This window comes from Gadus morhua, chromosome 4, assembly GCF_902167405.1.
Source record: "Gadus morhua chromosome 4, gadMor3.0, whole genome shotgun sequence".
Lineage (NCBI taxonomy): Eukaryota > Metazoa > Chordata > Actinopteri > Gadiformes > Gadidae > Gadus > Gadus morhua.
Genome location: NC_044051.1, coordinates 32,494,141 through 32,506,640, shown reverse-complemented (window position 1 = coordinate 32,506,640; position 12,500 = coordinate 32,494,141). Strand labels below are relative to the sequence as shown.

At 46.0% G+C, this 12,500-nt stretch overlaps 1 protein-coding gene across 3 annotated transcripts in view; it reads left to right on the top strand.

Moving 5' to 3' along the window:
* Positions 1–12,500, top strand: part of LOC115541820 (dedicator of cytokinesis protein 9) — a 79,190-nt gene that overhangs the window by 24,848 nt on the left and 41,842 nt on the right. For all 3 annotated transcript variants that reach the window (XM_030353686.1, XM_030353685.1, XM_030353684.1), the window contains exons 2-6: positions 55–171; positions 4,651–4,740; positions 6,792–6,874; positions 9,532–9,601; positions 11,365–11,460. In XM_030353686.1, coding sequence (XP_030209546.1) covers positions 55–171; positions 4,651–4,740; positions 6,792–6,874; positions 9,532–9,601; positions 11,365–11,460 — 456 coding nt within the window. The remainder of the gene's footprint in view (positions 1–54; positions 172–4,650; positions 4,741–6,791; positions 6,875–9,531; positions 9,602–11,364; positions 11,461–12,500) is intronic.

Sequence of the window (12,500 nt, the reverse complement as noted above, 5' to 3'; positions counted from 1 at the left end):
CTCTCTCTCTCTCTCTCTCACTCTCTCTCTGTCTCTGTCTCTGTCTGTCTGCAGGTCAGACCTAAGATGGTGGACCCCCTGGACTATGAGAGCGTCCTGATCCAGAAGAAGACCCAGATCATCAGCGATGTCTTGAGGGACATGCTGCAGTTCCCCACCAACGACTTCCAGGTGACTGACGACCCACGAACCTTGAAAAACAACGCTGAGAACGGAGCTCAGGGGCAGGCGTGGGGGTCTTTCTTGAGCTAGTGTCACATACATTAGTTCTCACCACAATCCACTACACGTTTAGCCTGGTCCTACCAGACTCTGGTACTTCATTTCATTTCATTAATTTTAACTCACTTGAAGGCGGGTGTGTATTGAATTTTTAAAACTATTGGATCTGCCCAGTGCCACTCTGGATCTGCCGTAACCAATCGCTAACATTTGGCCGGGAATCACGTTGAGCGCAAGCTGTGAACAAACCAAACACTGTGCGTGAAGATGTCCGTCAACGAAAGCTGACTTTAACGTTATTGATCTCAGCCACTCCCTCTGTTCGCTGACTGGACGCAGAAAATGTAGACAGAGAAAACCCACTAACATACCGCAGACCCAGACCTAGTACTGAAAGGGAATTCAAATTGAGCGGAAGAAATTAGGTGGGCGGAGCCAGGCTACTACACGTTGAGGGCAATTCAAACCAAAACCGGTTTGAATTGAAAGACAAACACCAAAAACGCTATCCCAAATGGGGGCAATCTTTTGGGCTTGGTGGTTTTGAGTGCTTGTCTTTCAATCCTGTTTTTTGAAGCCGATTGATGGCAGCCGTTCGGGTTGGCAGTTGTGCGATCTTAGACCAGATATCTTTCAACCACCGACATTGACATGTTGTTTGATTCCAAATTCATCATTGTGTGTCCAGAAGGGGAGTTAGCTGGGTTAGCATTCTCTTACCTTCAGCTGCGTCCACTGACACGCAGGCTAACAGGAGTCTAAGGCCCCGTGCCCACTACCTCCGTCCGTTGACTGATCCCCATTGACTTTGAATGGGGACGGACGCGCAATGCATTGTGGATCCGTCCGTTCCGTTGGAGCCTTCGGCTCCGTCAAAAATGTTCAACTTTTTCGGCAGCGACGGATCCGTCATCCAATCAGATTGCGTATGCAAATTTAAGCCCTGTGACGCGACTCGGGCTCTGACGATACTGGAAAGCGGGAAAGCGGGTCATCTTGCATTGCAACAAGCAGGAAGTAGCGGGAAGAACCCGGCGAAGCGATTTGATTGGCTGACGGATGCCTCTGCAAAGACTACTCCCCCATCAGTCAGCAACGCCTTCCCACGTCCGTTGACTGACGGTGCAGTGGGCATGTAGCGTTAATCCTGTTAATCGGAAGGGAATACAGTTTTAATAACATCCAAAGATTTCCAATGGATTCCAAATAGTTGCTCTATTAAAAACAATTACCAACTAAACAGCAGATTAAGTAACAACACAACAAGCCTAAAAACAAACTCTCTCGCATTATTTTGCAGCGCTGTGATTATTAGTGTACCTGTGATGCACCGCTGGCTACCCAGTCAGAATCTGCTGATAATATAAAATCACAGTGCCGAAAATGGTGCCCAATTATCTGTGTGTTTGCGACCAACTAAAATGTTGATGTTGTTACTGGCAGGCACTCGTTTTGAATAAGCGACTATTCAGACCACATCGTAAATCTTTTGAAAGCAATTAAAAGTGCATTCCCCTCACATGACCAGGAGCTAGGGTACTGTAGCTCTGCAAGTCAATGGAAGCACAGCTAGCTGAAAGAAATTCTAACCCAGCAACCTCTCCTTCTGGACGCACAGTGATTATCTTGGAATGAGACAACTGGTTTGAATCTGGGATAGACAGGCACACGCCAATTCAACAGATATCCGGGCGTATCCCTTCAGGGCTTTGGGAGTGAGGTGGATCCCGAAGGTCACCGGTCACTCTGTTCTGCTTAGGAAGCTAGTTTCTACGTCTTGTGTCTGGTCTGTCAAGGTCTTCTTATGGCAGCTGTAGACGGTGTTAGGTTGCAAATAGTGGGAGAAGGGGAGTGTAAAAGTAGGCCAGTGTCTTGTTTATCTGGTTCTCTGTGTCCGAAAAATTCAAGGACGAGATCTTTCTCACAGGTTCTCATTGTGTTGGAAAGTTTGGGAAAATGTGTCTTGGTTCTGTCAAGCTCAACTGTCGGAAAGTAGCATTTACACTTCAGGGTTAGGGGTTGGATTCCCATAGATTCAAGACCCTTTGGATTAAATGATCCACCAAATGCCTGAATACTCGATACTTGAACGTTTTCCAGGAATGGCAAAGTCTGGTTTCTGAGTCTTCCGAGAAAATGACATTGGAACTGCAGGGGGAGGACAGTGTAGGGGCTAGGTTGTTCCTACCGTAAGATTCTGAGTTCCATCCCTCAAGTCTGCAACCTTGAGGCAGGTATCCTTGAGCAAGATTACTTAACCTCTACCTGCTCCTTATTCAGATATATCTTAATTCACTGTTCGACTCTTTGGATAAAAGCGTAGGAAACACTTCTCTTTGTGGGATGTGAAGTGTTTTGCTGGTTTCTGTAACAGAGGGTGCCGTAAATATAGGGGCCAGCGGCTGTTGCCTCTCTCGACTCTCACCGCTCTATTCTATGCTAGCATTCAGTTTCTGAAGCTGGTGAGAAATGTGGCCGCTATATAACCTTTGGCTCTCATCTCCGCACCAATAATTTCCGCGGCCCCACAGACATGCTGCTTGAGTTCCAAAGGACCTCGAGGCTTGTGTCGACATGACATCACGGCGGGAGACACTGACAACGCGTTGCTTAGCGCCGGTGTCAGCATAGTTATGTAGTTAACAGTTTGCTATAAGTAGCACGTTCACATTGTCTTATTAGCTTTATGGGCGCCATGTCCCGAATTAACAGACCATAGCGTAGCCTAACGAGGTTAGTGTGTTCATAGTATTAGCGTCAGCATGTTTGCTAGCATGGCTGTAAGTGCTCCACCTAAAATTGTTGTTAAGTCACTGTAGCCTTTATTGTTACATTCAGTCAGTCCAAACTTAGAATAGTTCAAACACAACTACACAGGCTACAGAAACAGGTAGAAAATACCTTGAACGTGAACCAGACTAATTTTCTTCACAATAAAGGAGAGAGCTCAGGAGTTGTCTTAGTGAACAGTGTTTTGTTCCTGGAATTTCCAATCTTTCCAAAAATGTGTTTTTTGGGCTCTTCGCTCCCTGGTAGTCTTTTTGTTTTTCTCATATGGAAGACACATTTTCATTTCATCGCACACCAATGGGAAATTACAAACCAAGAACCAAGTGTGTACTCTGGTCTGTAGGACCCTATTTTGTCAGCTAGCAGGGATGTGTGTGTGTGTGTGTGTTCTTGGGTGTGTGTTTGTGTGTGTGTGTGTGTGTGTGTGTGTGTGAGTTTGTATTTTTATATGCATGTGTGAGGGAGAGAGCCACATAATATAATAAAGATAAATACAATAGAATATAATTAATATGAATGAATAGCATAAAATACAACCACGTAGAATTCAACAGATACATGCAAAAACATGGAATAGAATAGAGAAAGTCCTATAAGGCGTGTTAGTTGTATAGGATTAACTGTACTGTACTGTAAACCTACCTCCATGTTTTACTTTCACACTCCCTGTGTGATTAACATCTCTCATTAAAATCTCTTACAAACGACCACGCACAGACTTGCCCCGCCCTACAAACGTGTGTGTGTGTGTGTGTGTGTGTGTGTGTGTGTGTGTGTGTGTGTGTGTGTGTGTGTGTGTGTGTGTGTGTGTGTGTGTGTGTGTGTGTGTGTGTGTGTGTGTGTGTGTGTGTGTGTGTTCAGAAATCTATCCATCTGTCCAACCCTACATGTGGTTTGCATCACTGGGTTTGGAAAACGGAGCTTGAATCTGTGAGACGCACACTTGTAAATTCACACACACACAGACACACAAACACACACACACAGATGTGCAGTTGGAGGATTGGTCTGACTTGGTGCGCGAAGAATGTTTTAATAATATGAAAACAAGGATAAGCTTTCCTACATCTTTGTGTATCATTGAATTCAATTCATCCTTCAATTAAATAAAGTACAGTAAGTAAGTAAAAGTATGCTGTTGATCATAAAGAACAAGCACAGATCATGTACTGCAGTAGAGTGGAAGACGGGCAGGTCTCACTCATGCCTGATGAGGGCAGTGGTTTACTCTGGTTTAGACGGTGCTTTTATTCAACTTGCAGGGAGGTCAGGTCGTAGTGGTTATGGAGCAGGTCGCCATTTAGGGGGCCGGTGTTTAGTGGAGGACATTGGGGGAATCGATGGTCCAACATTACATGGCAATACAATGTTTTGCCATGTAACTGTTGATATCTGCATTTTCCATCTCTCCCTGACTGACTCCCTCCCTATTTCTCCCTCCCTCCCCTCCTCACTCTCTACCTCTCTCCCTCTTTCACCTTCTCTCCCTCCCTCCCTCCATCCCAGCTTCCTCCCCCTATCTTCCTCCTATATCTGATTATTGTTACACACAATGTGTGCTGAAGCATTTTGACATTGCAGTATATGAACCAATAAACGATATTGACATTAATAATAAAGCAACTCTCTCTCTCCCAGATCTCCACCATGCGTCGCCAGGGACGGACGCTCTTCTCCACCGTGCCAGAGAATGCCAGGAAGGAGGCCGAATGTTTGTTTGTTCAGGAGGTACATCTCTGTCTGTCTCTCTCTCGCTCTCTGTCTCAGACTCTCTCTCTTTCTCTCTCTCGCTCTGTTTCTCTCTCTCTCTCTCTCTCTCTCTCTCTCTCTCTCTCTCTCTCTCTCTCTCTCTCTCTCTCTCTCTCTCTCTCTCTCTCTCTCTCTCTCCCTCTCTCTCTCTCTCACTCTCACTCTCTTTCTCTCTCTCTCTCTCTCTCTCTCTCTCTCTCTCTCTAATGCTAGGGTTGCTAGGGTGTTCGACTCCCACACCGAAAGGCTCTGGGTTCTGGGCCCTGTGTCTGTACTGCTTAACCCCTACCGGCTCCTTAATGACCTGTCTACGTACTGTCTAACCCCTACCTGCTCCTTAATGACCTGTCTACGTACTGTCTAACCCCTACCTGATCTCCTTAATGACCTGTCTACGTACTGTCTAACCCCTACCTGCTCCTTAATGACCTGTCTACGTACTGTCTAACCCCTACCTGCTCCTTAATGACCTGTCTGCGTACTGTCTAACCCCTACCTGCTCTCCTTAATGACCTGTCTACGTACTGTCTAACCCCTACCTGCTCCTTAATGACCTGTCTACGTACTGTCTAACCCCTACCTGCTCCTTAATGACCTGCCCTGTACTGTCTAACCCCTACCTGCTCCTTAATGACCTCTCCCTGTACTGTCTAACCCCTACTTGCTCCTTAATCACCTGCATCTGGATTCACTGTAAGTTGGATCTGCTCAATCACTAAATATTTCATAGTTATTAAACAAGAAAAGGACAGTTCTGGTTAAACAGATGGACTGCATGTGGCAGAAAAATGCCTTAATAAAATCACACAAATGCTTTGCGTCCTCAACATGAACTCCCCATCCCCAGCACGTCGCTGGCAGGGGTCCAGATGCGTGTGTGTGTGTGTGTGTGTGTGTGTGTGTATGTGTGTGTGTGTGTGTATGTGTGTGTGTGTGTGTGTGTGTGTGTATGTGTGCGTGTGAATGTGAGTGTATGCATGTTTAAGTGTGAGGGTGAAGGGGGTCTCAAAGTTGGATGAGAAGAGCAGTTATTGCTGACCCCTACCCTGGGTGTAGTCTGATCAGGCCTGTTAAGGAGTGTGTGTGTGTGTGTGGGGGGGGGGGGGGGGGGGTGACATCATCACATCTGGAGCAGCTGGGAGTCCTTAGTACAATGAGAAGGTGGTGTCCACCTCTGTTGCTATGGCTGCCGTCGGATTGGATAAGTATAAGCTTTCGGGGGATATTTCGCAATTTCTTTTTTTTCTTTTTTCGTCTTTTTTTTCCCCGTCCTCTTCAACTTTGATCCTCCTTATCATCTTCGTCATCCTCTTCATCTTCACAGTGGTTGTCACATGCTTGTTTGTTTCAGGACTAATATGAAATGACGCACGTGAGCACACACACACACACACACATGCACTACTGCAACGTGAATTCTGGTGTGCTGATTTGAGGTCTGTAATGTAACCCAGCGTTCAGGAAAAGAAAAAGAAATACTGGAATGGTCCGGTTTTCTCTCCTTTGTTTTTAAAAGACAACTTTCCCAGACAGTTTTCTGGGAAAGAAATTTAAGCGTTGTCTCAATCTGCCAAGGTGGGGTCATAAACCCCTTTTCTGTCTGGACAGTATTGTAGCACTTCTCTTAATTCGCTCAATCTCTAATCTCTCTCTCTCTCTCTCTCTCTCTCTCTCTCTCTCTCTCTCTCTCTTTCACTCTGTCTCTGTTCTCTCTCTGTCCGTCTCTCTGTCCGTCTCTCTCTCTCTCTCTCTCTCTCTCTCTCTCTCTCTCTCTCTCTCTCTCTCTCTCTCTCTCTCTCTCTCTCTCTCTTTCACTCTGTCTCTGTTCCCTCTCTGTCTCTGTTCTCTCTCTGTCTCTCTGTCCGTCTCTCTGTCCGTCTCTCTGTCCGTCTCTCTCTCTCTCTCTCTCTCTCTCTCTCTCTCTCTCTCTCTCTCTCTCTCTCTCTCTCTCTCTCTCTCTCTCTCTCTCTCTCTGTCTCTCACTCTCTGGATCTCTCTCTTTCTGGATCTCTCTGTCTCTCTCCCTGCAGTGTATTAAAACCTATACCTCCGACTGGCACGTGGTCAGCTACAAGTATGAGGAATATTCCGGAAACTACCGCCAGCTCCCGAAGTGAGTGTCTCAATTGTATTGCCTAAACGGGTTGTACACATTTATTTTGTGCTTTGTGTTGTGTGAAGAAAATAATAGTTTTGTAAAGCCCCCATTTTTTTTATGAACATCCTTACTGTTCCGAAAGCAATATATTGTTTTTTCTCTTTCTTCTGACAAATACACTTATTTTAAGTCGCTTTGGATAAAAGCGTCTGCTAAATGCCTTGAATGTAAACGTAAATTATCACATAGAAGGGTCAGAACTTTTTTGTGCGTCTCAATTGAGCATCATCGCTGATATAAGAACCTCGATTATATCAACGATGTCACCCTTCTAAGATCTAGACTCTTAAATTGCTCTTTTAATTGAATTGCAAGATGTAGAATGATAATCACATGGGCACCTGTGCGCTACACGTGCGCCTGGTGTGCGAGGCCTAATTCGGCCTCGCACACCAACCGGTCCCAAACCGCGGCAATTATCGCAGACGAAGAAGAGCACTGAGTAGGAGGAAGTGGAAGGGTGGGCGGTTCCGAGATTCTGAGATTCCCAAAAACTTCCAAGGTTCCGTTTACACAACGTCAACAATGGAGGATTTCCTGTGATTATCCGACAAAAGAGAATCTGTATTCGTCGGGCTAGGGCTATTCTTGGGCCGCGGCTAATTGACGTCGTTAGCGGCTAAAAGGAGGGAAATCAAGGGAATGTTCAACACGTCAACGAAACCACCGCTCCGGAGGGGTCAATAGAGGGTCAACGAGCATGTAGTTGTAGCAACGTAACGAATCAGCCCGACCCCGGCCTTGAACTTGGTGTTTTATGTCCTTGTCTCACACACACACACACACACACACACACACACACACACACACACCCACACACACACACACACACACACACACACACACACACACACACACACACACACACCAGCTTCCTGGGGGGGTTCAAAGTTTAAACAGACCCATCTGGGACTGAGTGTTTTGTCGTTAGTAGACCAGCAGCTGAGGTACTTAAAGCCGCACCCTCTGGCAGAGGTGGAACTTCCTGCACTTCACAAAGTAAAGGTCCTCGCTACTATTTAGAGTCAACCATCTGGAATTTTGATACGCTTAAAAGTGTTGAGGGAAATCATCTGTAGCCGTGTGTGTGTGTGTGTGTGTGTGTGTGTGTCTGTGTGTGTGTGTAAGTGGGAGGGGGGATGAGTGTAGTAATGCACATGGCGGGAGGACTTTAATTGATAAACCTTGACTTTTCCACCTGGGGCTGCCAAGCTGCTGAAAGCTAGAGACGGCTGACGTCTCTGGTTTGGCCTTCAGGAACAAAAGAGAACCACAAAGAGACACAGAGTTATGATGGGATGGACCCAGCCTGTAATAGGATACACAAGCTCACATGGGAAAATTGAATTTTGAACTGTGGTGTAACGGTGAGGCGGCCCGTTACTGCAGGCAATGGATAAAAACAGGACTGACACCGGGATTTACAAGTACCCTTTTATTTAACACACACAGAACATTCAAACACATTCATGACGCCACCTGCAACACACAAAAAACACACGTTATGAGGAAGCCGGTCAGGGGACACGGTACAAACAAGGACATCGTAAAAAAACACTTGCGTTACGGTTGCGCTGGCTTCCGGGTGTCGGGGGCTGCGGGATGACCCGACGTGAAGTCCGGAAGAACATTTGTGCGTTGTGGGGGTGACGTCAGACGGGCGAGACCAAGTGTGTAGGGGAGGGTTAATTGAATTAAGAGTGGGATGGTTTGGGCCAGGTAGGATATATTCGGGTGCAAATCATGTAGGTGGGGCAGAAGGGTCTGAGGTGAGCTGGTGACAACACCTGGCCCTTAGGCCAGCCAAGGGCTTCATTAGTGCCGAGGGGAAGACGGTTTTTGGATTATTGAATGTTTAGATGTTGAGTTATTTTGAATGATTGATTTCGGTTTTTGTTCATTCATTTTTGCCTCCATACGGACCATTTTTTTTGTACCTGAATAAATTCAGGCCAACGGCCTTGCTCACATCCCACCACTGCCTCCAATCCTTCCACCGCCGCAAGGCTCATCCTGGTAACAGTGGATATTTATATATTTTTTTATAGGATTTATAAAAAACCACCCCCAAAAATGTGAACCGCTCGTACACGAATCCTAAAGGAAGCGATGACAGAAGTAAAACCGATCTTTAGTATGAATCAACAGAGAGAGAGTTGGATTACATTGGGGTATGAGGTCACCGAATAAACGACATATCCACATGGCAGGTGACTTTATACTGACTTAACTGTGCTCTTCTGACTACTGTCCTCAGCCAGTCCAGGCCATGAGGCATTAACTGAATGACTGGTGGCTGAACAGAACTAACTAACCATTAAGGTTAGTTATGGTTCCACGTTGACGCAGCGTACCGATTACGTCCTTGCGAACCCATGTTGCATCCAACGCAAAGGCCTGATGTGCGCCTCCCAAAATGTGTAACCTTTCATCGAGGCGACGCAGCAGCGAGGGCTGTGATTGGTCCGCTCACTAAAACCAGACGCGGAACCAAAACAGGTTCATGAGTGCGTCGAAGCGACTGCGTGGTCATTGCGTTGCGTCAACGTGGAACCATAAGGAGGCCTTAAGAGTTAGTGAAGTGGGTCTGAACTGGTCTTTCTCTCCCCCAGTAAGGTGCCGCGGCCAGAGAAGCTTGCAGCTCACCTGTTTGAGGTCGACGAAGATGTGGAGAAAGATGAGGTAGGTACAACTGTGATACTTTAAAATGAAGGTAATCATTGTGTTAATGAGTGCCCTAGTAGGAAGTAATTGGTTATTAATTAAGTTTTTGTTTGCATTAGTTGATGCAGTAATTCCCATTTACTCACAGGTAATTAACAGTTATAGTAATCATTTACTAATGATGTGTTTATGTTTACTACTAGTGTTCATGTTAGCTTAAGGTAATGTTGTTCATGGTAACTATGGTATTAATTTAAACATTATTAAGTAGACTAACCCAACTACCCAAACCTATTCCCTAACCCTTATGCAGCATGTTGCTGAATTGAATAATGTTAATTATTGTTTAATTAATGTACCCTTATTGTGAAGTGTGACCGGTTTAGCATAATCCCAAAATTGAATTGTTTCCATCATGTGATCTGAAGTTCCAGAAGCACATTCTATTTAGGCACTTCTTGCACCAAAGTCTAAAATGTGGTGTGATGAAGGCTTGGAATGTGTGGGCTTGAAGTGATTGTAGCTGTTTTCCGCTCACCACCTCTTACCATCTAGAATAGCCAACTAGTTCAACCCAGACAGTCATCTAATGGTTTTGGCCCAGACTGGTGCCAAAACTTTCAGGAATTTTCCTCAAATAAAGGAAGAGCAGTCCCTTCCGCCGAGGAAGAGACCTGATTGGTCAATCAGACTTTTCCCATGGATTGTGTACAATGGCTTCACATCCTTTTGAATACTGGATGTGCTCTCCTGGTTTCCCAGTAGAAGCGTCTATATAGGCATTGATGCTGTAAGGGCAGAAGAGTTCAATGTCTATGTAGGGCCCTGTTTACAGTAGGATGTGTACATTTGTGTTAGTTCTGTTGTTTACCAGATAGTGTTGGGTGTGGATGTATTGTATTAGCTGTGTCCCAGAGAGTGTTGCATGTGCGTGTATTGTGTAAGTTGTGTAGCAGATAATGTTGGATGTGCGTGTATTGTGTTAGATGTGTACAGATAGTGTTGGGTGTGTGTATTGTGTTAGTTGTGTATCAGAAATTGTTGGTGTGTATGTATTGTGTAAGTTGTGTACAGATAGTGTTGGATGAGTGTATTGTGTTATTTGTTCCCCAGATAGTGTCGGGTGTGTGTATCTTGTCAGTTGTGCACATATAGTGTTAGATGTGCCTGTATTCCTTTATTTGCGCACACATAGTGTTGGTATGTGTGTGCATTGTGTCCGGGGTGTGCAGGACAGCTTGTGGTTAAAGTCAGAGCTCAGCCAGTGCACTCGGCCCCTCCCCGTGGCCTTGGGAACAGTCAGCAGATGTCTAACAGTAACAATGTGTGTTTACGTAGGCTGCCTGGGTGTGGGTATGTGTGTGCGTCTGCATGCCTGTTTCTGTGGGTGTGTTTGTGTATGTGTGTGGTGATTGTTTCCGCACGCCCTTCTGTGGCCGTGTCTGTGTGCGTGTGCATTCTCTATATGCAAGTGTGTGTGTGAGGGTGAGTGAGTGTATGTGCATGCCTGCGTGTATGTGTGTGTGTGAGTGTGTTTGAATGTGCGGGCCTGTGTGTGTGTGTGTGTGTGTGTGTGCGTGCCTGTGTGTGTGTGTGTGTGTGTTTGTGTCCGTGTGTGTGTATGTGTGTGTGTGAGGGTGGTTGTGCGTGCCTCTGTTTTTGTGTGTGCGCGTGTATGTGTGTGTTAGTGTGTGTGTGCGTGTGTGGGTGTGTGTGTGTATGTGAATGTGCGTGTGTGTGCGTGCCAGGCGTGTATGTAACATGTGTTGTACTGATCTCAGGACTCGTCGTCACTGGGCTCGCAGAAAGGGGGCGTGTCCAAACACGGCTGGCTCTACAAGGGCAACATGAACAGCGCCATCAGCGTCACCATGAGGGTGAGAGCCAATCACAACGCTCCTTCAGTCCCCTCTCTGTCCGTCCGTCTGTCAGTTTCTCTCTATCGCTTCCTCCCTCTCGGTCTCTCTTGCTCTCTCTCTCTATTTGTCTTTCTCTTTGTCACTCTCTCCCTCTCCCTCTCTCTGTCTCTCTCTCTCTCTTTCTCTCTCTCTCTCTCTCTTTCTCTCTCTCTCTCTCTCTCTCTCTCTCTCTCTCTCTCTCTCTCTCTCTCTCTCTCTCTCTCTCTCTCTCTCTCTCTCTCCCACTCTCTCTCTCTCTCTCTTTGACTATCTCTGTCTCTCTCTCTCTCCCTCTCTCTCTTCCTCTCTCTTTGTCTCGCTCTCTCTCTCTCTCTCTCTCTCTCTCTCTCTCTCTCTCTCTCTCTCTCTCTCTCTCTCTCTCTCTCTCTCTCTCTCTTTCTTTCTCTTCCTCTCTCTCTTCCTCTCTGTCAGTCTCTCTCTCTCTCTCTCTCTCTCTCTCTCTCTCTCTCTCTCTCTCTCTCTCTCTCTCTCTCTCTCTCTCTCTCTCTGTCTCTCTATCGTTCTCTCTTTCTCTCTTCCCCTCTCTCAGTCCCCCTTGCTAATAACAGTGCATTATTTGTTCAATAACGGACTCCTCCACGAAAATTTGAATTTTGGCTGATTAAAATAGATTCAAAGATAATTGCGTGAGAGTGGAAAAAAATGTACACCATGATTGGGAAATAATGTAGAATTGGGGTTGGTGATTCCAAATGTCACGATATTGAGAAGATATTCACATATCTTCATGAGAGGTAGGTCGATAGATATCTCTTTGTGGTCCCTAAGCCCTGTGTTCACCACAGGGTATTTTTAGTCAGTGGAAACTTTTAAGCCATAAGCCACCACAGGCCATGGTTTACTGGTTTTATAAGTTCTAATGGTCTGTTTACCTTGCATATGTTCTCTCTCTTCCTTTCTCTTCCTTTCTCTCTCTCACTCTCGCCTCTCTCTCTCTCTCTCTCTCTCTCTCTCTCTCTCTCTCTCTCTCTCTCTCTCTCTCTCTCTCTCTCTCTCTC